This window comes from Onychostruthus taczanowskii, unplaced genomic scaffold (genome assembly GCF_017590055.1).
Source record: "Onychostruthus taczanowskii isolate IOZ18803 unplaced genomic scaffold, ASM1759005v1 scaffold40, whole genome shotgun sequence".
NCBI lineage: Eukaryota > Metazoa > Chordata > Aves > Passeriformes > Passeridae > Onychostruthus > Onychostruthus taczanowskii.
The window spans coordinates 4,453,182-4,481,169 of NW_024501460.1; the positions used below are offsets into that span (position 1 = coordinate 4,453,182).

Here is a 27,988-nt window from a genome sequence, read left to right on the forward strand (position 1 = left end):
GTGAAAGACCTTTACAGAAAAAGTAATATTATACCATTGGGTGGATATTATCTGACTAGAAATGCTTTTACCAGTAGCAATGAATGTTTTCCAGTGTTTATATTTACGTGCCACTTTCAGTCAATGCTTAACAGCCTTTCAGTAACGTTTTCAGCATGTTAAAATAAGATTAAGTTTAGCTAGAATGGTTACTTCTGATAAATTTTTAGTGTAATTTGCAGGTTCAAAATCAAATGAGTGAAATTGAAAAATTAAAGCCTCAAGACTACACTTACTATTGTCATGACAGCAAGTTGCATATGCCCAAATGACAAATTAAAGTTACCTCAAAATATAGAATGTATCTTAACACTACTCTTGTTTCATTTTACCCTGTATGCAAATAAGCTGAATAAACTGTGGGAGAAAAGAGAAAGCATGCAGGGAGGCTGGTTTGGGCCTTGGCATTTTTATTTTCACTGAATGTTTTGATTGTAGGGTTTGGGAAAGCTCTCCCTTTTAACATCCCTTGTGTTGCATTTAACAAGAGGTCTACTGAGATAAAGGCAATGTATCAGTATCATACTCATTGCCTATCAGGCTTTGGGAAACTTTCAATTAAACCATCAAATATATGAGTCAAACCCAGCTATTCTAGAGCAACATGGAATTACCAGATTTCAATAGCACCTTTGTTTCAGTACTATGATTTATCCTTGGTCTTTCTGAAGGTATGTTGGCCTGCTTCCCACAGAATCACAGAATATTAGAGTTGGAAGGGATCCACTGTTGTCCAGAAAAAAATGGACTTGTTACCTGGTGTGTAATAAGCCAATAATTTCACACTCAGACATTGATAATTTTTTCCAGAGTTACACCAGCCGAAATGGACTTGTTACCTGGTGTGCAATAAGCCAATAATTTCACACTCAGACATTGATAATTTTTTCCAGAGTTGCACCAGCCTGGCTGCTCAATGGTATTCTGCAAATCAAGCACTATCAAACCAACTGTCCAAACTTTTCACTATTTATACATTTTAGTAAACAAAGGCATTAACGTTCATTATCTACAAGTTACATATTTCTCTTACTAAGTCGTATTCTATCTTTTATTGGTTAATGAGTCTCTCACTTCTCATGCTAATTAATCCACATGCTCCATCTTTCTCTGCTTAGGGGGTTTCTGGGGTCAGTGGTCCGTGAGTTAATTCCACCTGCCGGAATTGCCTTTTGTCCACTCAGAGGTAATTCAGCACAGTTACTAGGTTTATTAAGTTTCCTCCTTATCTTGGGAGTTCTGCCAAATGTCCTTGTGACCTGTAAATTCTGCATTCTTTGTATCCACTATTATCGCTACATCCTTCTTCCCAGGCTCTGCCTAGGTCTGAGATCACTGCAGCATGCCAAGGCCTAAACCTCAGCAAGGCGCTTCTACCGACAAGTAATTTGTCCTTCTAACACCCAGACTTCATACAGAGCTTGCTTGTTAGTTCCTGTTTGACAGATTACATCCTCAAATTCCACATTTTGCAACGCCACGCGTACCGCGGAAGTCCAGGACCACGGACCGCCCGGGGCGCTGTCCAAAGGCTCCCGGCCCGCCAGGCTCGGTGCCGCCGGCACTTCCCGGGAGCGGGAGCGGGGCCGCGCTCCGGGAGCGCAGGAAGCGCCGCCCCGCCGGGCGCTCACGTGGCCGCCGCGCCTCCTGCCCGGCCGAGCCACGTCCGCGGAGGCGGAGCGGGGCGGGCACGGCCCCGGATGGAGCAGCGGGGGGAGGCGGCTCCAGCTGCCGCTCCAGCCCCAGCGCCCGCCGCCGCCGCCATTTAGACATCCCGCCGCGGCAGCCAGCGCCGGGACAGGCTGCGCTGGAGGAGTTGGCTCGCCGCGACAGCCGCCATCCTCACCATGGCCACGAGCCGCCTGTCGCAGCTGCTGCTGCTCGCCCTGCTCGTCTTCCCCGCCGCGCTGCTGCTCGGGGGCGCCCGCGGCGGCCCAGGTGAGGGCGGGCGGACGGGCGGCCGTCGCTGCCGGGGAGCGGGGCGGGTGGGTGGGTGTGTGCGGCTGTGTGCGACCCGCGGTGTCGGGCAGGGCCCCCGCGGGCGCCGGCTTCGGGCCCGGCCGTGACAGCGGCCCGGGAGAGCCGGAGAGCCCCTCCTGGGGCGGCGGCAGCGGGTTTGCCCTTCTCCTCGCTCGCCGGCCGTGCCGGGTCCCGCATGCCCTAACAGATGCGCTGGCTGCCACCCTGCCTTCCCACCTCGTCTGCCGCCACCCCCCGAGTGTCCTTGGCGACACCGAGGAGCGCTAATCTCTGTTTACGCTGTGGTGTTATCTGATTCACGATCTGGAAATTGCCTCCCTACTACTAAGTTTGGGAAGGCTTTTCGCCCAGCTCCTGCAGTGGGCTGCAGCTCACGCCGTGTGCGAGTCCTTTCCCAGAGCTCTCCCGCTAATGCCACATCATCAGCTCCTCTGACATCCATCGGAAACACCGTGAGGGGTCTGAGGGTGTGCTGGGCAGCAGATGGCAAAGGGTGTCTACAGCCTAGCTGTACGCTGTTCATTTTTAATTTAAAACCCCCTCACCTTTATGTGTAAGAATTTTTGTAGACATACAATTTTATACACTTACGAGTTTAAAACATCAAATAAAATCACGGTAGTTAAGGCTTAGGTTAAGTATTGCACCTGGCTGAGCAAGTCTTTGAGTGTGCCTTCTAAAGATGCTTGAGAGGAGAGGTTGGGTTTGCTCACTCTAGCACTGGCTGGCAATTCTTAAGTCCTTGGATGCACTTGTTGTGCTCAAGGATTCCTATTTCCCATTAAAAATTTTAAATATTTCTTTTAAATTTTGTGTTTGTAGCAGCTAGGTCTTTTTTCAGACCTACGTAAATGAGTCATCCATTCGTTTCTACTCTTTCATATTCAGAAAACGTTGAGTTTGTTAAAAAAACCCCAAACCTGTCGTTCTGTGCACATGTTTTAGATCTCAGCCTTGCTTGCATGTGCTCTGGACTGCAAACAGACAGAACTTTGTCCCGTGGCCAGTATTGTTATTAATCATATTTGCCCAGTGTTTGAATGTGTGAGGCTTGGCTCCACGAAAGCACAGAGGCAATGGACTATCAGATTGCTCTTGTCTTGGAGCCTTGCTCTAGGTCGCGTTTCTTTTCTGACTGCTGTTGTGGTTCTGTTGGATAGATGGCTGTACATGATATTGAGGAGATTGTAGTACAAAAAACATTCTTTAGGTTTCAAAACTGGAATGAAAATAAGAACAACAACAAAAAAAAGTAACTTTTTAGGTACCTTTCAAAGTGTTCTGTTGCCAGTGTGCTAATATACTTGTTGGACTTGCTAGTATTAGAAGAAACAGTACTTACTAAATTAATTTCCTGGCAATAGGAATGCCTTATTTTCACTTTTGTAATTGCAAAATTGAATTATTTTCTTACATTAATGTGATTGAACAATAGCTTTTAAGGTCAATTGGCTGCCTTTTGCAAATTTAGGCATTGCTGTATGCATGCTGAACTTTTTGTCATCCAGTTGTAAATTTTTGGTTTTGAACTTAGTGGCAGATAACTGAGTAAGTGAGAAAGTTTTTAGTGAAGGAATAAGGCTGAAAGATCAACACAGACATCATTTGAATAGGAGGTTTTTGCAACTGAGGCTTCAAAACACTGTATTGAAAAGGTTTTTAAGAAGTTCCTCAAGCATTAGTTTGAGAATTGTGCTTAAACACGAGGCTTTTCTTGATTAACTAGACATTTGAAAGATTTTCTTGTGTTTGCATTTTGTTTTGGCAGGTTTATTAGCTGCAGCTCAAGATGCTACAGAAGATGAGGAAGCTGTGGAAGATACTATAGTTGAAGATGAGGATGATGAAGCTGAAGTTGAAGAAGATGAGCCAACAGACTTGGTAATTGGACATGAATGTTACTTCAAAAGTGTGAATTAGGCTGGCAGTGCTTGAAGCTGATAACTTAAATAGCTGAGTTTACTGACATTGCTTTTTTCAGGTGGCTGTTTCCATGTATCTGATTAAGCTTGTGTTCAGTTTGAAGTGTCAGAAGGATTTGTCTTTTGTTTCTGAATTACCAGTTGAAAAACCACATGGAGACAACCTGGTTTCTGACTATCAAAACTGTAGTCCACCAAAAAAAAAACCAAACCACCAAGTGGGAGAACCACATTCTCATAGGAGCACTCTGTAATCCTTTTTTATCTGAAGCTGCACCTCAGTAAACTGAGAAGAACACTGAGGGATAGAACTACTTCATTCTGGCTTCTTTGATATTGATTTCTAAGGGGCAACAGGGTCTTCGTTTTTAGTTAAGCTCAAAATGAATTCTGAAACTCTTGTTTAAAAAAAAAATACAGCTAACTAAATTTACAACACAAATTCATAAAATTACTCAGAAAATCAAAACCATAAGAGTTGTAGAAGGTATACTAGTCAATATTGCCAGACTATTATTTAATAAACTTTTGAATGTAATTTCCTTTTAATAAATAGTCTATGCCTTCGGTACAAAACACAACGCTTTTTAGGCAGTTTCTTTTATTTGTCACTCAAATAAAAGGGTTTTTCATAAGGTTTTGGAATCAAGACGCTACATGCTCAGCCCTGGTTCCCTAGTGGTATGTGTGTGACTGATTCACTAGGATTTCCACTGCTTCAGGAGGTTGTTTAAGCACTGAAATCCAGTGATCCAACTGACTTGCCAGTACTTAGCTGAGACTGTTCAATACTGGGTCAGCCTTGTTTTTGTTTGGTGGGGATGGTGATGATCCCGTGATCCCCAAACGGCAAATAATCTCTTAATGCTTGCATTTGTCAAATTAAAAAGTGATTCATCACAAGGTGAACTTGAACAAGTGAATCCATGGACTTAGGTAGTTCCAATAGCCTAACCATTTCCAGGCATACATAACATTTAACTAATTAAAACTGAATAGGAAGCTGCCATAAACACTCCCTGTAGTGAAAGTAACTGATTTATTTTATGGCTGTCTTTATTTTGAAATGCTTGTTTTCTAACTGGAAATAGCTTAGATGTGAACACTTAACATTTAGATTCTATTCTTCTCTTTCCACCCCCAAAGAGAAGCCTTACTGATGCTTTTTGATTCCAAACACTTCAATAGAGCTAAATGTAGTTCAGATTAGTCACTGTGTCAAATATAACAAGTAGAAAGATAAATGCTGAAAGGGATGCTCAGCAAATCTAGAAGGAGAACAGACTGTGGTGCTAATCCTGCAAGAGCAGGATTTGTTATAAATACTTGCCACTGTTGCATGCTTTGACACATGGGATTGTCATGAACCAAGCATGGTTTTTGCTTCACTGTTCATTATAGGATTTTTCAAAAAAGTCTCTTGTCTTAGACAGAAGAAAAAGAGGAAGAAGACTTGTCAGGAGAACCTAAAGCCTCACCTAGTGCTGATACAACCATCTTATTTGTGAAAGGTGAAGGTAAGAGTCCTCTGCTAATCCACCATTCTCTTTACTGTTTCTTAGACTACATCAGTGTTTGCCTAAAACAGTGAAACCACAGTGTCTGTTCTAGATGCTCTCTGTTTAGAATTGGCTTGTGTGGTGCATGAGGTTTATTATGGTTGATTTTTTTTTTTTGTGTGTGTGTTTCAGACTTTCCAGCGAACAACATTGTAAAATTTCTGGTGGGCTTCACCAATAAGGGTACAGAGGATTTCATTGTCGAGTCTCTCGATGCTTCTTTCCGGTACCCTCAAGACTACCAGTTTTACATCCAGAACTTCACAGCTCTCTCTCTGAACACAGTAGTTCCACCACAGAGACAAGCCACGTTTGAGTACTCCTTCATCCCTGCTGAGCCTATGGGTGGTCGTCCTTTCGGTCTGGTTATCAATCTCAACTACAGAGATGCAAGTGTAAGCCCGATGCTCCAATTCATTTGAATCTTTCTAGTTTGTCTGAAGGTGTCAGGAAGGAACTGCTTAGTCAAGTACCTCTGTAGTATTTAAGCAAATCAGTGGATACATAAGCACAGCAAGTGATTGCCTATATGCACTTAAAGTTGTGTTAGCAGTGGAAGCTGGGTTGTCTTAGAACTGTAGAGGGCAACCAAACATTTGTGCTTTTATGTGTTGAGCGTAACTTACTGCCTTAAGATAGTCTTGTGCAGGAGTTGTGGCTTTCTAGAATTTCTCTGAGAACATGGAAAAAGGTAAACGTTTGTGTATGTGTTGAAGAAATTAATTTAAAATGTTATGTGCAAACTTTGTTCTAGGGCAATGTTTTTCAAGATGCTGTCTTCAATCAAACTGTTACAATTATTGAAAAAGAAGATGGGCTGGATGGAGAAACGTAAGGAGACTGGAGAGCCAGGTTTAGTTGGTGCACTGATAGAACAGGTTATTGGTGGTGCCATTGAAAATAGTTCTCATATTGTAATTTTATTGAGTGTCAGGTCTGCTGTGTTTTGTGTATGATGTAGCAGCATTTGACAGACTGAAAATACAAACTTTTCCCAAAATTAAGATCTCTGTTATTAGTGGGAATCTTCAGGACTGGTACTGTGTCAGTGAGAAGTTGACAGATGTGCCTTAGCTCAGAGGGCTTAAGCCTGGACCTGATGTTATTCAGCTACATAGCAATTCAAAGCTGTTAAGCTTCTGTTATGCTGCTGTGCTTTTTCCTGAAAGATGCAGAGAGTCCGTAGTATCAGGCTGTGGGTCCTGCTGTCAGGTCTGGAATAGCTTTCTTCTGGAACACTGCAGTGTAATCTTAAGTTTACATAAACTAAAAGACATATTTGGAGTACCAAATAGCACAGCAAAGAATAACTGAGTTCTTCTAACCCCTGTCTATATAGGTACCATTCAGGAGTGGTTTTTTTCAGACTTAGGTAGATCTGACACACCAAATGTCTTTCAAGCATATGCTGTGCTAAAATGCTATTAAATATTGTAGCACTGGAATTGAATTTTAAGTGAAGCTGTGTGTTAAAAAAGTCAATCTTCAGAAATACTTGTAGACAATGCTGAATATGTGAATTGTCCTGGCACAGGTAGAAATTTCCTGTTGAGCAAGCTTCCTTTTAAAAATGGTTATCCAAAAGAAATAGCAGTTGCATTAATTTGGAATTCTCAAATACAATGTATGTCAAATACAATGTAGTGTAAATGAAAGATCAGTTGGTAACATGAAAATGTGTAATGCTCTGAAAAAGGAGCTCTCAAAACAATTCAGATACTAATATCAGTTTGTGTGAATGTCCTGTGAACAGATAATTGCCCTATAACAGGTATTGAAATTAAGTCTCTTCTTCAGTTTAACACCATCATTTCCTTTGTCATAAATGAGAGTTCAGATATTCAGCTTGGAATAAATTCTTTAACTGTAAATTCCTTAATCCCCAAATCAATTTTAGCTATAACTTAGGTTTACCTCTTGCTAAGTATCAACAGGTACTTCAGATAAAATTCTTCAAAACAAACCAGAATGCACAGATTAAGAAAATTTATTTTGTAGGTAGAATTGTAACTGTGGAACACAGAGCAAGATAAAGTCTTTCAAAGCTCTGTTGCAAGTTAATAGTATTGTAGCAGTACTTGCTTTGCAATAGCATGCTAAAAGCATACAAGAGACTTTCAAGGGTTTTATAAATTATTAAAGCTGTCACAGACCTAAATATTGCCTGTGACCCAATATCTGGAAACTGGTAGTGCAAAAGAATTCTTGAGGTTACTAAATTTCAGTATTTATTTTTTGTAACACTTTTCCAATTTATACAGCGTTTTTCAAATGGTCTGTTGTTCAGAATTATGATTACAGTTTCTAAAATCCAATTACATTATAGTTGGTAGAACTTTAGTTTCAGATTCCTTGGGTATTTTCCCCACTTGCCCCCTACAGAAGTTCTTGGGAAAGTTTCAGTGGATGTGTGGCCAAAATTTGGCTTAGCTTATGAAGAGGCATAGAAATTATCTTCAAAACTTGACCTTTTTAGTTAATGCATTGTTTCTTAAACTGTTTTTTAAAGGATCTTCATGTACATGTTCCTTGCTGGACTTGGTCTGCTGGTCATTGTTGGCCTACATCAGTTACTAGAGTCTAGGAAGGTGGGTAGCGTGTTTGTCTGTGTACTTGTTAATACAAAACCTTTCTGATGTGAAATAAAGCAATTCAGTGATTGCTTCTGGCATATGATGGTAAAGGTACAAGATTTATTTTTAGAACCTTAGAGGTTACTGGGGAAACTAGAGCATTCTTAAAAAATGTTCCTGATGGAAGATACTTTGATTGCTGAGCCTCATGCCCTTTGGCTCCACAGTGAAGTGGTTGAATTGGAATACTTTATAATCACTGAGTGTCTGTGTCTACTTACTTCAGTACTTACTTTCCCCATGCTCTCTAATTCTGCCTATCAGTCTAATCCAGGTCAGACTTCAGGGGAAAACAGCTGTCAGTCCTTTATTTAGTTCTTGGCAAAGCTTTGCCATAATGTTGATTATTTTGCAAGGTAGGTCACATGTGAGAATATTGTGCTAATCTGAGAAAGCAAAATAAAACTTGTCATCACAAAGTTTGACAGATCATCAGAAAAGGTGTAATGAGTTTGCCCAGGTGTGCATGAAATCTTGGTGCCTTAATGTGGAATAAGTGTTGTAAGGTGTTACAAGTGGTAATACAAAGCTTAGGGGAATAAATTGCTAATGGGAAAGACAGCTCTGTGCATTGACTAGCTTTTAAGTTTGTACCTTAGTGAAATAATTGTAATTCACTAAATATTGCTTTTTTAGTAATTTCTAATACTTGTGCTACCCAAGTCTTACTTAAAAGAAAAATCTTTCTTCTTTCTTGAATTTTTTAGAGGAAAAGACCGGTACAGAAAGTAGAGATGGGAACATCGAATCAGAACGATGTTGATATGAGCTGGATTCCCCAAGAAACTTTAAATCAAATAAGTAAGTAAAGTAGTCTGTCTTTCACAAACTACACCACAACAAACTTAACTTGACCAATTAATTATAACTGAGTAAGTAGCTGATACCAATTTCTTAGAACAGCATGTAGGGAATAACAAATTGTCTCAAGCACTGTACTTAAGGATGAGATTATTACTTTAGCAGCCCATTCATGGTAGAACAAACTTCATTGGTTGATGAGATAATGACTACTGGTGACTTTTACAATTTGTTCTGTAGAATATTTTTCAACAGTGTGAGGTGTCTACCCAAAACCTGGATTGCAAAAATGGTTTAAATAGGAGAAAGTAGAGGTCATCTCAGAGTTTCTGTAAGTTGTTTGGAAGTTTACCTATAGACCAAAGTCTTAAATAAGTATTAGAAGTGTGTTTTAACTAAAGTCACATAAATACTTGTTATTGATGTCCTTCACAAATCCGAAAGTTCTACTTAATACCTGAAATGCCAGCACTAACCCCAATATCTGATTTCTTTAGACTGTGGATATTTCTGACTTCTCTTTTTCTTTCTTCTCTTTTGCTTTCCTGGCTTCAGTGCAAAGTAGAAGAGGTGAGGCAGACTCTTTGTGAGCTGCAGAGTGAAAAGTGCTTAGTGTGTTGTCCATGTAATAATTAGGCATGGATAGAAGTCCATGTAATAATTAGGCATAGCTTCTTGCATGCTGTGACTGGTGATGTAGCATGAGCAGTGAAAGATGCAGAACAGACGCATGCAATGGTGTACATTTTATATACATCTAAATTTATGTTTTCATGTATTTTGTGGATGTATTTCTGGTTGTGTTGTAGAAACATAGTTTCAGTAGAATATTGATGAAGTATTGTCTTCTGTCACGGTTCCCAGAATTCTTTTTCTAAAAGGCAGATGTTGATCTTGCCTTCCCTGCTTAGCTTGGTGTATCAGGCTGATAAAGTCCTGCCATCAGTAGCAGTCACTGCTGTGAGGTGGAAAGCCTCAGTGAAGTGCATCCTACATGAGATGCAGAGTTTGAAAACCCTTTTCAGGTGCTACTCTTACTAGGCGAGGACTGCTGTTTTGATCAAATAAGCATATTCTGAGTTTCATTTGGTGCAGAAGGGCTAGAGGCCTTAGCTGTGGTATGAAGTTGTGCCAGGAGTTGATAACTTTGGGCTTTTTTAATTCCTTTATCCTCTTTAAGAGTACTTACACAACATAGGTTTAAAGACTAGTGGTTTACTTATGAAGATAAAAGCTTTCTTGTACCCTCTCTTCTGTTAAATACTAGAATAGTATAAAATCCAGACACAGGAATTTGAAAAGCCTCCATCTAGCAAGAAAAACTGAGTTTCTAAATGCTACTTTTTGCCAAAGAGAAAGCTGACTTTAAAGGGGTTCAAATTCTGGTCATGTTCAGGCCCCACCACCATCCTTTTCTTAAGCCAAATAAGTATTCATATCTGAACACTTGAAGTTTATGAAAAATGAACGGGAAAGTTGTTCTTGTGGTTTTCTCAGCTCCAGGTTAGTTTCAGTTAGAACTCTACACTAGAACTCTTTAAAATAATGACCTTCAAGATCTCTGATATTCTTGACTTTTTTATTGTTGACACTTCATACTGTACTGATTGGTCTGTAAGGGCATGATGGCTGCTCCTTGTGTTTGCACATACTCTAACAAGGGAGGTTATTGGAGATTGTTCTGTTTAAGAAAATTAGTCACCAGATGCACTTAGCAGTCACTTTAGCACTTCATGTGAAGTATTGAAGGTTATTGAAAGTATTCTCTGCAGTAATGATAGAACCATAGAATGGTTTGGTTTGGAAGGGACCTTAAAGATCATCCAGTCAATGTGGATGCTTGCTGGAAAAGTGCAGTTTTCCACAACAGTTTTCTTCTGCTGTTAGTTGTATGAATGTGGAAATATTACATGCAAGACATAGCTGTCTAAAGAAGAGACAATCTTGTATTCTGCAGCCGTGTAAACTCAAGGCAGTGGCCATCAAAATAATTCATTTAACTTTCTAAAAGTGTAATTACTGAATATGAAAGTTTTCTGAGCAGCAGAGCCTGGAGTTTCACATGGGGATGACACATAGGGTTTTTTTGGGCTTGGGTGTTTTTGCATTTTAGTAACTGACAAATACAACAAACCTTGCCCTGTTGTTGCATGTTGCAGAATGAAAACATATCTTTTTGTTACCTTCTATTTATGGTGCTGGTAGTTTAAAAGCCTTAACATGTTGCTTGAACTGACTTCTCTGTGGTGATGCATTGCACTAGAAGGGCAGCTTGTCTTGTGTTTGGGAGGAGAAAAGTACATGCTCATATAACAATTGTAATTGATGCAACTATCTCTTTTTCTTTTTTTTTTTTTTTTTTTTAATCTAGATAAGGCTTCACCGAGGAGGTTGCCCTACAAGAGGGCACAGAAGAGACCAGTGGGCTCTGATGAGTAATGTTAACTAGTGCAACAGTTGAACCTTTACTAATTCTGCCTGTTTGGTTTTTTTGGATTGGAGTAGTGCAGAGAACCCATACCACCATAAGGAAAATACTGCTAAACATTTGGACTGAATGAATTAACTGAATGGTGTTAATATTACTGAAAATGCACTTCTCTTTTAATTTTTTTTTAAATTGTTGGGGGTCAGGGGAGGTAGCCATTAAGATTTGTGCCTGCGTGTGTAAGCAGTTGGTCTCAACAGAAACATGTTACCTGAAATGTGCCTTTAGAGTTCTTTGTAATGCTGGCTTGTCATCTGTACATTGTCATTGAAGGATTTTTCTCCTCTCCCTAATCTGAATGTCTGGTGACTTTGATCTGTCTTGATTGTATCATATCTGTATCAGAACCTGAATGCAATTGTTATTGCTCAGTCAGTAACGTTACTCTTTACAAAGTGCACACACTGAGGTTTGTGTGTGTGGTCCTGTCTCAGTGGCCAGGCACTGATCATCTCAACTTCTGCATAGTCTTCATTCTAAAGGCACAATTGGGTATAGCTGCTTGTAGTGGTAGATATTTTGCTGCTGTTTTGATCTGGGCATGCAGTGACCTAAAAATCTGAACTTAGCTGCATAGATGTTAGGAAGACTCTTGCACAGCAGCAGAACTTGTGAAGCATGGAATTTGTGTGCTGAATTGGTATTACTACATAAATTTCTTTTTTATACCCAGTTTGTTAAATGGTTAGTTATTGAATTGTGCCAGCATCTTAGGTATTCAGATTATAGTGGTAGTTCTGCAATGTTTACTCAAGAAACTGTTGAATAAGCCAGAACAACTTTTCAGTGAGTTCTTGGTTCTCTCTCCTAAGAACTAGAATGTCATATGTATCAAAAGGCCAATTTATTTTTTTTAAGGCTTTACAAGGATTTGCTGTACACACTTGAAAAACAATTGGATTCAAATAATTCTTTTTATTGGCAAACTATTTAATTCACCGTTTACAGTTTTTAAATCTGAGCTTCTTTACACTGGTCAGTACATCGGTCTGAGGTTTTTTTCACGTAGTCTTTCTTAACTAGTAGCACAGATGTATATTCATCACTAGCTGCCTGTTGGTTCAGTAGTCAAGCAGAAAAGCTGTGTGCAAAATCAAAGCAAGATTTCCTTTTGTGGCTTACGTGATTACTAGGTACTGAGGTATTGATCCATGTGAACTGTGTTCAGGAATTAACTGACAGGGAAAAGAGCCAATACGCAGAACATCAGTTTGCTTGGGCAAGGCTTGAACTGTTTGCATCTCAGCTGCCTCTCTTCCTATGTCTGAATGTTACCTGAAGGCTTGTTGAGTTCTGGAAGAGGCATAGATCTGAGGCCTCTGTCTTCTTTTCCTCCCTTTTCTCATCCCCACCTGTGAAAACGCCCTTTTAGTTCTACACTTGATCTTCAGGGACTGAACTTCTGAGCCAGTGAATGCTGAGTGATCTTTCCAAATCCTATCCATAGTGTGTTTGAAGCATCTAGGCTCTGAATCTACCTGTGCTGGCACTATTTTGTTACACACTTTGCCAGAATGAACTGTGTTATTGACTCATACTGCTATGGAGAAGATGCTTTGTTCAACTTCCTAAAAATACAGCTAGTCCAGGCAGAATATTTTTTGCTGTTAAGGTTGCTTAATTGTCATTCAGATCATTTAGGAAACAGTTGAATGTTGCCCTCATAAGGGGCATCTCCACTCAAATTGTGTGGAACACCTTTATTTGCCTTTAGTGATATAATCTGATTGGTTCTGTGGTAGATGTGCAGGCTTGTATTCCAGCTTGCACTGATTCAACAGAGTGTTTATGGATTAAATGCTTCCTATGCTAAAGCCCCATAGTGATTGCAGCACCTGATGCACTGAACTTGGAAGTTCCCTCTCTTGGATTGTGTCTCTAACCTGGCATTGAGAGGGGTTTTTTTCATCTTGTAATAGGTCATCTTGAACTGTATACTCTTAATTCTTCCTGAGGTTTAAAGGTATTCTTTGAGGGGATGGTGATGATACAGTGGTATGCCAGGAAAAAAGACAAAGGATCAGAACTGAGGATATTAATTTGTAATATCCTAGTTTTATTTCTACAAATAAGAAGTATTTGAAGGCTGAGCTCTCTTCTCTGCAGTCAGTGGCTGTCTTCCAAATGTTTAAGTTCTAAGCAGGAAAAAAGAGAGAAGGCAGTTTGCACTGGAACTAGCAGTGGGAAAGTCCGGATGTACCAAGGCTGTTTTTCTGATGATACAACTTGGCATTCACTGTAGATGGTTCATAGTGAGTTTCTTAGCCAGAAGCAGTTCATAAGAGCAGGGGCCAGTAGACCCCTGCTGCTCATGATGAATGTTATAACATTTTTTAATTACTTGTTTCTCATTAATTTGCTGTGGTTGAAATTTAGCAGTAACATTCCAGCATGCAGAGGTAACTGAACTTTTGCATCTCTAGTATTATTTCTAGTGAATAAGCCGATCTATTACACTCAGTTTTCTTAAATTGGGGGCGTAGAGTTGTTGCTTCATCCTCTTGGTTATAAACTTTTATTTTGGTACTTGAATTTTATACTCTATTTTTAAACAGGGATAGCTTAGTGTCACAGGTATGTTGCTGGATATAATTATTATTCTCAGCTGAGTAGGCTGTAGTTTTGCTACTTAAGGATGAGACAGCAGCAATTCTGCCTGTCTATGCCACCCAGTTCCATTTGGCAGCACAACCATCTGTATAATCCAGCATTCTTACCAGTTCTCAGCCAGCTTACTACACTGCCACAGCTGCTCCTGGGGGTTCTGAGAAGAGTGACAACTGTGAAAGAAGCTGTGGGCTAGGGTTTCTTTATTAGTAAAAGATCCTAAAGTGGTTTTAGAGAGCAAATGAACTATGGGCTTAGAGTGAAGGACCTCTGTGAATTCCCTTCTCACAGCTCCTTATCTTACTGAAATAATTGTAAAAACCTAACAATTCTACACTTCGGGTAGGAAAAACATCTTTAGTGTTCACATCTGCAGAGGCAGCAAAGCATTAATTTAGGCTACCCTTGAACTGCATGTGATACCTGTAGCCCTCTGTATGCTGTCTGCTTTCTGTCAGTGGTTCATTTTTTTCCCCAGTATCCTTCAATCAGAGAAAGAAGAGTGGCTGCTGTCAGACTCAAGGATTTAAGTTCATTCTCCATGTACAAAATTAAGTTGTAGGCTGTGGAGCTGGATAGAGCAGACTGGAGATGGCAGTGCTTCTGCTTGTTCTAAAACATTTGTGCTGAATGTCTTCCTTAGCTTGGATAAGGTGTAATCAAAAGTATAATTTACTGGATATTCCTAGAATGCATGGTGCTCAACAAAATATTGCAGGTAAGAGCTCTGAATCCAGGAAGCCAAATACTAAAGTAGGCTGGTTGTCCTGTTTCTCAGTGTGCTTGATGTACTGAGCAGTAGAGAGTCTGTTCTCTTCTCCAAAGGAAGGACAGTACCTACCTCATAGGAGTGACATAAGGGCTGTTTCAAGAGTGTTTTGAAGTTGTTTGGGACTTGCACAATACACTTCCATGGAGATAGTAAGACACAGCACTAGTGTAAATGGTTGGCAACTGTACACATAGATCCATACTGTACTAATTTAATCCCCTCACTGACCAGAATTTAGCAGCTTTACACTTTGACATTTCTAAGAGGAGTTGCAGTAAACATACAGAGGAGAGCAAATTCAGAAAGATCTTAGTTTCTGCAAAAATTTATAGGTGGGCTAAGTAACATTCTTCTGATATTTTTCCATTTATCTCTAAATTTTCCCAGGGATTTTTTCTAATCAGTTGATACAGATGATTGTTTATGTAGCTACAATCAACAGTCATTTTAGGAATGGCTGATTGTTTTGGATGATTAAGTTCAGGTGATGTACTGCAACTGAAGTGTTAAATTACCATTTAATTTCTTACCTGCTGACTTGCATTTATAAGTGAGATCAGATCTCTTGAAAACAGCTGCAGGTTTTTTGTAAAGTATACTGATTTTTTTTTTCTTAGCATTGTGTAGCTGCTTTTTTTTTTTTTTAATAAAGCATGAGTGGCACCAATAAAAGACCTTTTCCTTGATAAACAATCAGTAGTGGCAAATATGCAAAGTGTGAAAACATGCCATTCTTAAAAATTGCCTTTCTACATGTGTAATTGGAATGGAAATAATATTGAGCAAATACTCTGTGGTGTTTCAGACAATGGGCTAATAATTAAGATTAGAATTATTTTAAGGGAGGGCCCTGGGAAAATGTTCAGTAAATTCCTGAATTCTGTTGGGTTAAAAGCAAACGATAGTGCCCTACATTTCTAGAAGGAATAACCTCATGTTAAACCATAGGCAGCATTAAAAGGATCTTTTAAGATGCTTAAAGGTTGCTGAAGCACAAGGCCAAATCCTTCCAGTTTTTATGTGCATGCTGTTGTGTGACCAGGCAAATGCTCACATTCCGTGCAGTAACTTTGAAAACAGCAGTTCCAGCAGGTGTTCTGTATCCAAACAGAAGAAGGTAAGACTTGTTGGGGGAAAAAAAACCAACAAAAAACAAGACAAGATTTAAAAATAAAGAATGCTGGGACCCCTGTATTTGTGAGCTATATCTGTGGGTAAAAGAGGGAAAAACTAAAAGCAGATGTGTTGATGTATTTTAGGTCCCAGAACACATAAATTACTAGAATTTGAAGCCTGCCTCATTTTTCACTGAAAAGATCAAGATAGATAGATTGCAATAGCTGGCTCAGAAAGAACAGATACCAAGACTAAGATGAGGTCTTAAAAATCTGTCTGGCTGTCTTTTCTGTCCCTTGTGTAAATAGTTTTGGCTATGAATTTATATTAACCACGATGCAGTAACATTTCAGCATTACAACATTTCAGTCCCTTAGCTGGTAAGGCAAAGCTGAAGTTCAACCTGCCTTTTCTCATCACTCTCAATCTGTTCAGCCTACGTGGAAATCACAACTGAGTTTTCCCTGTGCCACCTAAATGCACATAATGAATCTGTCACTTGAGAGCTGTCCCTTTCACACAGTGAAGAGAACACTTGGAGCTGGGACACTTGGTCTCACAATGGTCTGAGCAGGTTTTCAAGAGGACCCCACAGTCCATGTTCTAGTGAAGGAGGTTCAGTCCTGCCCTGCTGGGCCTGGATGGAGCTACACCGTGTATTTTCCGTAGAGATGAGGCTGCAGCGGTGCAGCATTAATCCCAGAGTAAAATACAGTACTAGGTTCACTAGATGAAAATCATTACAGCCAGCAATTCCCAGGTCTGCCAGCTGAGGGATCTCCCGAGCCTGTGACAGCTGCTTCTCAGAACAGACAAGCACAAAGAGAGCTTTAGCCCCTTCTCAAAGAGCAGCATCTAAAGGGAGGGGTCAGAGCAACTGTGTCTGGCCTTTCTAAATCATTCCATGCTTTGCCTTGGCCACTGAAGTAAATCTGAGCACTGCACTTTTCTGTGCTGTTCAGAAAATAACTGACAAATGTGAAGCTTGAACTCAGAAAAGCTGTAAATGCTGGTGTCTAGTATTTGCTCCCAAAAAAATTCAGATCTGTGGCCGCCTACGGGGTCAGCTGAAGGTATTGCAGAGGTGGTGCTTATAGTGACACACTGCCTCTGCCGCCTGGTGTTTTCCTTAGAAGTTAAATGAAATTGGATCTTTTAACCCCATGTGTACCTTGACCACATTCAGACACAGACACAGCTGAATCAAAGAGCCCAGACTGTTCAGAGCACTGAAGGAACTCCCTTGGCAGAGCCTGGATCCACCACCCTGCAGAAGCAAGCAGGGGACTGGACCTTGCCCTGACAGTAGACTTGATCCAGTATCAGCTGGCAAGTTTTCCACCCATAAATTTTCAAGAGTGAAAGAAAGAATGAACAAACACCCTGTTTTCTTTGAGAGGAGTCTACCCAGCAAGGAGGGCAGTGAAAATGCCCTGTTGCAGGTTTCCATTGGAAAGGAAAAGCTAGAATTTAAATAGCATCTGGTGACTGTTGAGCACAGTATGCTAAACATTGCCACCGAAATAACAGGTTATATTTAGAAGCAAGTGCAAATACCCTAAAACACTTGATTTGGAAGTGTGTCATATTTTCCTTAGAACCAGTATTTAAGGCTTGGTTAATGCTTCGTTGTTTGTAATAGTGGTTCATTCATAGAGCATGGAGTTACTTCTCACAGCTGGAAATGATATTTTGCCCAACTAATCCTGACTTGTTGCTGCTATAAAGCCAGTTGGAAACCAGGAAGTACATCTTGCTGTTAGGCACCACAGCAAAGAAAAAAACTGAAGCAGGATTTAGTTTGTATTTTAGAAAGTACACTACTCAGGGACCATCTCCTTTCTGCCATCGTATTGGCCTGGCAGATTGCAGTTCTGCAGCATTCCATTACCACCACCCCAGCTAAAGGTACACCAAGGGTGAAGTAGGAGGCATCAGTCACAGTCGTGCAGCCAGAACAATCACTCAGTAGTTTTTCTTTGTGCTTATGCAGGGCAAGACATTCCCTCAAGGTCCTCCTGAGGCTGAACTCCTGCTCCTGTGCAAAGCATTTCGCTGGGTGTCATTTACTGTTCCTTTAGTGAGCTGCAGCACTCCTTGTGGTTACTCCTTTCCTTTCACTGGCAGTCCTCAGGAACCATCACCCTGTCATTCCCATTCTGCCAAATTTATAGAATTGAATGGAGCCAGATGTCACTGATGCAGTGCAGTGGGAATAAGTACAGGCCACCAAGGACCTGCTGACAAACTGCAAAAGGTCCCTCAGCTGCAGTTTGGTAAAACACTGCCTGAAGGAGCTGGTGGAGAAGCTGCTACCATTTGAGATTAATTATTTTTCAAATTAAGTACCTTGATTTTTAAGCAGGTGTTTTGCAGCTGCTAAAGAGACTCTTATGGTTCAGAAAAAGTTAAAAACTGTCCAAGAGGTGCATTCATAAAAAGTAATAACCAAATGCATTAAAGGCAGCATGTGGCTTTGCATCCTGTTCCAAAATGGATTACCACAGGGTGCCCAGGCTGCTCACTTTGCCTCACCTACATCCCCAGCTCATTTTCTAGGGAGTTCTGGGTCTTGGGTAGCTGTGCTAGGCAGCCTCTGTGGTTTGAACTCCAAGATGCTGACAGAGAGTGATGTAGACACAAGATCAAAGATCAGACTCGCTGTGTTGTGGCGCAGACTTACACTGACGGCTGTGGGTATGCAGGCAGGTTGATGCTTTGATGAATTTCTCTGGCTGTGGAGTATCATGGACCAGATGATACACATAACCTTGGAGCCTGTAAAGCTTCAGTCATACAGGCATCTTGAAGGCAGCAGATCAATTTGGGATTAAATGTCCTGCCACCAAAAAGGGACTTTTCTGGCAAAGTCTGCAAATCTGGGAGTGCTGGATCCCATTCAGCAGCAGTGCAGGCAGTAGGACATGGGAGGTACATTTTCTGCCTCCTCCCCAGCTGCTGCCCAGGAGCCCTGTGCATCGAGTAGGGCTGGGCTTTGGTAGAATTAAACAGCAGTGACAAAGGTTACAGTCTCTGTTTACAGACAGGTTTTGCCCTTTCCAAGCACAGGTCATGAGTAAAGCTTGAGTTGCAAAAACTTGGGAGGAATATTGCTCAAAGCAAGCCTGCATCTCACAGCTAGCACTGGCATCACCATACTTCTTTTGGGTGCAGATTCTTTGGAAGTCAGATGCTGCTCATCGCAAACAACAAACCTAGGCTGTCACTGTCTGCAGGATCAGGTAACAGGAGATGGGAGGAAAGGCTAACACACCAATTGCTTTTGTTACCCAAAAATAACTCCATGTCTGAGGGCAGGGCCCCACGGACCTTTGTGCACACGTTCACAGGAGCATTTATTTCTGCCGTTCCTCATGCCCCAGTGCTTGGGGCAAGACCTGTCGTGGAGCCACTGTCCCTCTGGCTGACATCCTGTCCCAACCTTGGCACATTTTTACGAGCAGCAGGGCCGTGCTCCACGTGTGGTTACAGGCTAAAAATGACTGACTGAAAGTCAGCCCACAGCAGCGCTGGCCTTCACTGCATTAACCTCTGCCTCGGAGATTGTGAAAACAGATCGGGCCTTTCGTGATGAAAAGCCTTTTCTCCAGCAGATTTCTCTTATTTACAGCCTCCCATTAACTGATGTTCGTAAACTGCTTCACAGCCCTCTGCTGAAAGGCTCTAGAGAAGTTCAAGTGCTTTCACAACAGCGTATTCCAAACACCATCGCCCAGAGTTTCCTCATACACTCCTGGCAGTTTTCCCTGCCAAACAAGAGACAGATCTGGCACAGGAGAAATAAACAAGCACAGCAAAGGAGAAAGCTATTTTCAGTTCCTGCTAGTTGGGAGGATTGCTACAACATTTTCTACTGCATTACGCAGTGAGGTTGGGTGAGCCAGAGAAGCCTTCCCATTTTACTACTGTTTAATATATGAAAAACTTCTGCTTCCTTTTTGTGAGGATTTTTTTTTAGCATTCTGAGAGGGGTCTTGAGAAATGACAGGAGGCAATACTAGAATTTTTGAAAAGCCTCAACAACCCTTCTCAACTCCATTTAGTTTGACTTCTTCAGGGTGATTTCAGACACATCTTGAAATGCATCAGAGCCACTTTCCTGGCCATACTCTGGAGGTTTACATCTCCCCAGAGAGTTCAGTCAAACTTGTCATCTGTCAGGCAGCCCATTGACACTGGCATATGTGCAGGTTACATGTCACTTACCTGAGGCGACACTTGCATACAACAACAGCTCCTGTATCTTTTGGGCATCCATTCTGTGCAGTGACAGCACAGAATGCAGCAGTCTGTGTCTTCACTGCTGCCTTTGAGCAGGCCAACTGCCCTCTGCCCCTCCACCCTTCTTCTCCCAAGTACTAATTGACTCCTTTTTTAAAAAAACAGCCTTTTTTTTTCTGGAAAAACAGCCTCATAAACAGCTTTTTACAATACAGAACTTGGTGTTGCTCACAAACTGTCCCCTTGCCCACAGCCCAACCTTCACCCCTCCCCTTGTTTTAAGTAGGCCTCCCTGCCCAGGTGAAGCCACTGATGAGGCTTGGCAGCCCACAGGGATGGTGCTCTTGCAGCTTCTGCACCTTTTGTAGTGGTGCAGCTGGTAACAAATCCTAAAAACACCAAATAATTCTGTCCCACAGCAGTCCTCCCTGTTCCCTTCCCTTCCCTTCCCCTCCCCTTCCCTCCAGTGCTCTGATAGTTCCCAAGAAATACAAGCACACCACTGGACAAGTGAGTCCCTAACTTTCATAGGGCCAAGGACACACACACCCCATCTGTGCCTGACACTAACTCATCCTGTGGGGGAAACATCTTGGGCTTACTTGGCATAAACCATCATTTCAGGACTGGTGAGAAGTGTTTAAATCACCTCAAAATGCATTCCCTGAAACTGCATTGCAAAACCACAATCCTCAGCTGAGGGGACAAGGAAGGACACCATGGAGGCTGTGTTGAGAAAGGCCAAGAGGTCTGAATTTGCTCAGTGCAAGACCCTGCACCTGCAGGAGATGCTTTAGGCTCTGGCAGGGGCTCCATGAACAAACCACTATTCCTGTTAATGTTCTTACTTCAAAACCAGAGGAACAGACTGACCATACACACTCTCAGCAGAGCTGTTGGCTCAGGAACTCCAGCTGTGCTGTACCTCCTGTCATTTTAGGGTTGTTTCCAGTTTTTCTAATCCTGTGATCCAGCATAGCACTAATTGCCCATGACTAGGGAAATCCTCTGATCCCCCAGCAAATCTGCAGGTACCAGCAGTCACCAGTTTCCAGACAAGGACAACAGTATGCTCCCAGATGTTGGTTTCCCCCATTCCCTGAGTGTGCACATGAGGACATGGGCAAAGAGGGCAGCTCCAGTGTGGGGTTGGTGGCCAAACCCAGGAACTCCAGAGCACACCCAGGACTCCAGGGATCTCTGTAGTGATGTGGTGCTTCCAACCTGCAAACACAGCCAGGTGACCCATCATGTCCCCAGCTCAGACACCACCCAACCCAGGATGCAGATATGTGTGCAGATCAAGCCATCTCACTAGCAGGGTAGACCTTTCCTCGTACACACTCTTCCCCCTTCCCAACTTCAGACCATTTTTCATGGATCATTCAGCTCCTCCCTGACATGGAGGAGGTTTTCAAGATCCAAGTCAATTCCTTTATTTCCAAACAGATTGGAGCCCAAATGCCAGGATGTCCCTCAGGGCTCCTTTGGCTGTTGCAGTGTGGGTGCAGCCTCTCCCCTGCACATTGATTACTGCCAAGGAAGGGGATGAAAGGGGGACAGTACTTTAATGCAGCTCCTCCTCAGCTGCAGGGCTCAGCTGACCCACGACACCCAAACATGCTGGTGCCTTGTACAGGTTTTACTCACTTCCCTTCCTGATGCTGGCTACTCCGGTACTCAGGTTTTGGGAAGCCCTGGCATGGCCCCTTTTTCCACAGTCCAGCAGTTAAGAGATGTTCCAACTGAACAATCCATTTCTCCATCCTTTTCTTGTTTTGTGTTGCCAGAGTGGGTGATGAAAAATGGAGCCTCTTTGACGTACAGAAAGTGCTGGTTATTCTGTGCTGGGGTCTTGAGTCTCCCTTTGCAGATAATCCTGAACTTCAGGGTTTCCAAAAGTGACATTTTCAATCCCGTCATAACTACAGAAATGCTGAAAGAAAATGACATGTATGATTCCCCAAACCGGAGACTTGTGAAGAAGGAAAGGTTTCAAGTAAGCTTTTGCCCCTTGCTGCCTTTGCTAGTTGAATTGTGACTCATTTTGTTTTGAGAAAGGCTTTTTCCAACAGAACAGGCCAAACACTGTTAAGTGTCAACAGCAAATCATTTCTCATTGCACTCACTTTTTGAAGATCTTGGTGTAGGTGTACAGCCCTCCCTCCTCACAAATGCTGGCTACTTTGAGACAGCTGCATAATGAAAAGCAACTTCATTCCTTTCTCTTTACTTGTTTGCATTTCAGTAGCAGGAAAAAAAAAAAAAAAAAAAAAAAAAAAAAGACAAAAGACACTCCAACCAGGCTCCACATTCTGTTTTGGGGCAGTTTTCACCCAATCCTGCTATCTCCTGCCCATCCCCACAGTGTCACACTCCACACTTCAGAAAAAAAACCCCACTTTCCTGGTGCCCCTTGCTGCCAAGGCATCCCTGTGGTGGCAAAGGACTTGGGTCTTCCCCAAACCTTAATGCTGTGGGCCAGCATGTGGCCTCCACGCCTGAAGCACAGCAGTGCCTCAGAGAGGGGTGGTACCACTCTCCCTGTCCATGTCAGGAATTAAGTTCAGCTTCACCCTTGCCAAGGTGGGAAAAAAGTTTTAAGGAATGAGATGAGGAAGCAGGAAGTTGGAGGAGGCACACAGACACCACCACCACCTCCCCACCTCTGCTAACCTGGTGTTTCAGGCCAGCTCCAGCTGTCACTGCCATGGGTGTTAGTGTGGGAAGGAGTGGAGGCAGGAAGAGGGAAAGGGAAATGCCAGCAAGGAGCACAGTTCAGCTGGCCTGCAGGGTGTTACCCTGTCCAAGGCAGGAAGAGCAGGGGAATTCCCAGCTCAGCAATAGTCACTGTCAAATTGAGGTAGGAGAAAAGGGCTGCAATTGTACCCTTCCTTGGCCAAGAACCAAGTGCTTTCTAAGTCATCTGTTTTGTAAGTCATTAGTCACCATCACTTCTAGCCACATAAACTCATCCCATTTGATTTTACACCTCCTGACAGGTCCCCGGGCCACTTGGACGCGAGCTTCCCGTCAGTCTCACGAGAGGAGAGGCGATTCAGGTCAGTGAGTGGGAGATGGAAAATTATTTTCTGCAGGTTTCCTCCCTCAGAAATGATGTTTCCCCCCCATGAGCTCACCCAGAGAGCCTCACTTCATCAGGTGTCCTTGGTTTGGGGCTGAGCTGGCTGACCGCTTCTGTTTTAGCCTGTCCCTCCCTGGGGTGAGGGACCAAGGTCCTCAGCAGACCAAGTGCTGTGAGGCATTTTGACCTCCGTTGGGAAGGTGCAGGAGGCTTGAGGGAGGAAAGCAGCAGCAGTTCAGCACCCAAGTCTGTCTCTCATTCTGAACCTGGTTCACTTCTCTGCCAGAAAGCACCACCGCAGCAGAACTTAGGAAGATCTGGATGCTTTGCTTCACTGCAATTCCCTGGCCTCAAGAGCTGGATGCACAACTCAGATGATTCTTTGGCTCACTGTCCTGTGAAATGGATTTATAGGAAGGCATATAAAATGCAGCTAAGGCAGCTCTGACAAGCTAAAACAAAGGTTTTGTCTCTGTTTATGAAACATGTACGTGGCTTTTGAATACATCCTCAAGAGTTTGCAACCATAAACATTTATGCAAGGAGGAAACTATGGTAGCAGAAACCTACCTAATTTATTAAAAAAGTGACTGGTACACTACATGCTGAGAGGATGCTCACCTATGTGACCATGGGGCTACCATTAAGTGAAAAAGAATCCTGACCCTGCCTATGGAGGAAAATCAGCATTTTCTGCTGTCTTCAGTTGCTGCATTGAGGAACTGCACTGGGAGACAAGCAGCATTTCAAAGGGGCCTGGCTGCCAGAAAATGGTGGTCAAAATGAACACGAGTTTTCAGAGTGCTGCAATCATCTCCAGCTCAAATTCAGATCAACCAAAGGAAGAGAAGCAGTGATCCACTGGCACGGACAAACTCCAGCTTGCACGTTGTCCTCCAGCAGAGCTGAGGCAGAGAATAAGTCACCACAAACCCACAAGAAGAGCCACGCCTATTTCATAACCTATAATTTTTAAATATAACATTTTATTGCTTAGATGGTTTGATACAGAACAAGTTTTACTTTTTATTTTGAATTTGGAAGAACTGTACAACTGAAAAAAAGAGGAATAAAAGTACCAAAACTATGTGTGATTCTCTGTTCATGTGGCATAAACCAGTCTTGTACACAATTCGTAGCAGCAGTTTAAGTTCCCTTTAGAAAAATATGAATTCTACACATTTATTACTGTTTCCTGCATGGGATGAAATCACTAGGATTAAACTTCCTTCGTGGAGAGAGAAGAGAGAGAAAGGAGACACACAGAGAGGAAAGAGAAGATGAATCATTCTGAAAATGGAATCAGACTGTCACATAGCTCCCTAAAGTTATTTCACAACAGCCTCCAACAAGGTTCTCTCTTTTTTTTTCTTTTTCCTTTATTTTTTTTGCGCTTTCACAGTCAAGTGCTTAATGTAGTGATTGAATTATCTCCATGTTAAGTCCATTGCAACTCAGGCAAAAGAATTTTAGAAGATCTTTTTTTTCGTTTTCTTTTTGTTTTGTTTTTGTTTTTTTGTTTTTTGTAAAAGCCCTGAGAGAGGAAAAAAAATAAAAAGATTCAAACGAAAATCGTATAGAGACAAATTAGCTGAACATGCAAACTAAAGCCTAAGATTCACCCATAGTTTAAACACATTATAAATTTCACAGTTTAATATTGGGGGAGGAAGGGAAACAAAAAAAACCCCAACAACAGCAACAGTTCTCAGTCAAAATCAACTAATAAAAATGTCAATAAAATGTGGCAAGACCTTATACTCTACTAGGATATAGATAAAGGCTAAATAAAGCTTTAAATCAATAGTGATTATTGCTAGCAGATGTCCCGGCAGGCTGCTGGGAATTAATTACTTGCTACATTGTTCTGCAGCATATAGTTTAGAAATGGCTTCTCCCCCACAGTATTGCGCAGTTTAGTGTGGAGAGTTGCAAAAAAAAAAAACAAAAACCAAAACAAAACAACAAAACAACAACCCCAAAATAAACAAAAAAATTACAAAAACCAAAAAATACCCAAAATAATAATAATAATTATTATAATTATAATAGTAATAACAATTTAAGGGATGCGTGAACTGGTTTTAATTAAGTAGAATGCACCTGGGTAGTTTCAAATGAATCATTGGTTGTGATTGATTTATCTATATCTGGCATTAGCTTCGTTTCTGAACTGGTTCAAACATCCCTATTTAAAAATTAAAAAAAAAAAAAAAACCAAAAAGAAAAAAAAAACCACGAAAAAAATAGAAATCACATATACCTCAACCATTTTTTCTTATTCTATTTGCAAGAATATTACTCAAGAACATTACTCAAGAACGTTTCTCTTCCTTTGAATTCTGGACAGTGAGATTTCAGTCTCCAGAAATTTTTCAGAGAATTTTTAAAATAAAGATATATATATAGATATATATATATTATATAATATAGACTGGGTCCGAGGCCCACTTCCTCCATGTCTGGTGAGAGCAGGAAAAGCGATTCTGCGGTGGGAAGGAGGGAGGGTCACAGTGCGGGCTGGGCTGGGGGACTGCAGTGGTGGAATAGCACAGTGAGGCTCCGGCAATGCTATTATGGCTCTGTCTGTCCCAGAGGTCATGACTGAAGGACAATTAACAAACAACAATAACGACAACAACAACAAGAACAACAAAAATGCTGGGCATTCCTAAAAATGCGCAGCTACAGTAGGATACATTTCATTTAACTCCTTCAATATTGGTGGCTGGAGTGTCTGTCACCTGTTGCCGGCAACAGGAGCCATACGGAGAAGTTCCAGCTGCCAGCATTAAAGGGGTTAAATTACTGATATGAAATTTAGACACACACCTCAAGTCTTCAAGCATCAACCCCAAAATCTCAGGAAGAATTTCTTTTTTTTTTTTCTTTTAAATTAATTTTATTTATTTTTTAAATGTCGTATATCTGTAGTTTTATTACCAGTAGTATTTTCTTGCTCTTAGAACACGACAGAAGCAAGACGAGAGGGTAAGGCTCGCATTTCTCTCTTGCTTTCCACTGGAAGACGGAATAACTTTGCTCTGTGAGTGACCGTCACCGACGCCACGGCAGCGAGGTCACCGCGGCACCGGCGGTGCCTCTGTGGCGCGGCCGGGCCCCGCGCGGCCCCGGCGTCGCGCGCTCGCGCCCACGCCCGCCCGCCGCGAGGGAGATGTGCCCCCCACGGGCACGGTACCTCGCTGGCCTCCGTGGGACGCTCCGGTCGGAGGAAGGGGTTCGTGGAAAGTACAGTAGAAGAGCTGCAACAACAGGAGGAGGAGGAGAGGCTGGTGAAAGCTGATGAGTCAAGAACACTCCGAGACGGGATCCAAGCTGCGCTACGCATCTCCGTGGGCAAATATTGCCCATTGGCTTCTGCTGACTGCAGAGACAAGCGAACTGATGGATTTATAAAATAATAATAAAATAATAATAATAATAATATACTGAAGCAAATCAAACATATGTAACAGCGGGTGCATAATTTCCATAGGTTACGTTGCTATGTAACTCTTCTCTGTATACACGCTCAGTCCGTGACGGCCAGAAAAAACCCCTAGGATTTAGAAGACCACTTCTAATGCTGAAAAGTGGAAACAAGCATGAGGTTGAAATTAATTTGCGTTTCCTGCTTTTGGCTTGAACCACTTTGAACACCTTCAACTGCCACGTTGTTCATGCCTGGAACAGGCTTAATGCTCCACCATGTGGCAAATGCAAGAACATCTACTGAGAAAAAAAACAATAAATCAATGTCTCCTCTGCATCTCCTCTGACTATTCATATGAAATTCACATCATTTTTCTTCCAGTTATTGGCTATGGTATCCAAGGGCCTCCCACCCCACTGCCCCATTTCCAGCTCAGAGAACAAACACAGCGACTATCACAGATATACAAGAACAAGCTCACGCACACCAATACAAAAGGTAACATTAATGCTTAAATGAAAAAGGGTCCTCTCCAAATAATTCTTTAAAATATTAAAATCATTTTTGAAAAAAATCTATAATACCAAAAGATCTAATAAAGTAGTAAGGCACTCAAATCAGTATATACGGTAGTCTCTTGCATTATTATACTGAAAGGCATATGGCACCAGGTCCAGTCTGCCATACTCTCCCCATAGCTGTAAGGTCACTCTTCCAAAACCAGACTCCAGAAACCTTGCTCTGCTGGCCTCAGTTTGCCTGCTGAGACGTGTCCAACCTCCTAGCAAGTCATTCCACCCCCAAGAGCTGAGGCGCACTGTCGGCAGAGGCCAGGATGTGATTCATGGGAGACGGAGCGTTGTGCATCTCCAGCAAGTCTTGGATGAAACCTGAGGGTCTCTCGTGCTCGGAGCTGCCCCGCGGTTCCTGGTCTATTGCCGCGTGTTTCTGTGCGCTCTTGGTGGGCTCGGCAAGGCAGGCGCCGCTCCTCTCCTCTCCGCAGGGGGAGTCCGTGACCAGGCCAGCCAGGGGCTCGTTCCGGCTCCCCGCGAGGGACGAGTGGCTACCGACGCCCCCCGCGGAGTCGCACTCGCTCTCGGAGATGGGGTTGGCGCCGCTGTGGCTGGACTCATTCTCACTGTCTTCTCCACACCTCGACTGCGTCTCCTCCTTGTCACTCTCCTTCCCATGGTTTCGGGCGTTTTTGACTTTCTGGTGTATGCGCTGGTGACGGACCAGGCTGTGCTTCAGAGTGAAGGTCCGTTCGCAGGTTTGACACTTGTAAGGTCTCTCACCTGGAAGAGAATGACA

General features: G+C 42.3%; 2 protein-coding genes across 14 annotated transcripts in view; one reads left to right on the forward strand and one right to left on the reverse strand.

Moving 5' to 3' along the window:
• The first annotated feature begins 1,706 nt into the window (after positions 1-1,706).
• Positions 1,707-24,331, forward strand: SSR1 (signal sequence receptor subunit 1). Of its 3 annotated transcripts, XM_041413180.1 has the most exons (11): positions 1,707-1,977; positions 3,788-3,900; positions 5,371-5,458; positions 5,633-5,895; positions 6,255-6,331; positions 8,010-8,088; positions 8,841-8,934; positions 9,490-9,504; positions 11,306-11,369; positions 23,162-23,221; positions 23,531-24,331. In XM_041413180.1, exons 1-11 carry the CDS (start codon positions 1,887-1,889, stop codon positions 23,553-23,555), a joined length of 969 nt encoding a protein of 322 aa, XP_041269114.1. In that variant the 5' UTR covers positions 1,707-1,886; the 3' UTR covers positions 23,556-24,331. The 3 variants fall into 3 exon arrangements, with proteins under 3 accessions (XP_041269114.1, XP_041269115.1, XP_041269116.1); XM_041413181.1 differs by lacking the exon at positions 9,490-9,504; XM_041413182.1 differs by lacking the exons at positions 9,490-9,504; positions 23,162-23,221; positions 23,531-24,331 and having other exon boundaries at positions 11,306-12,515.
• The window catches only part of RREB1 (ras responsive element binding protein 1), a 123,009-nt gene continuing 119,266 nt past the window's right edge, over positions 24,246-27,988 (reverse strand). For 10 of the 11 annotated variants that reach the window (XM_041413169.1, XM_041413177.1, XM_041413168.1 and 7 more), the window contains one exon: positions 24,246-27,972. In XM_041413169.1, the coding sequence (XP_041269103.1) occupies positions 27,467-27,972 (506 nt within the window). In that variant the 3' untranslated portion in view covers positions 24,246-27,466. The remainder of the gene's footprint in view (positions 27,973-27,988) is intronic. The other variant, XM_041413178.1, reaches the window with a different exon arrangement.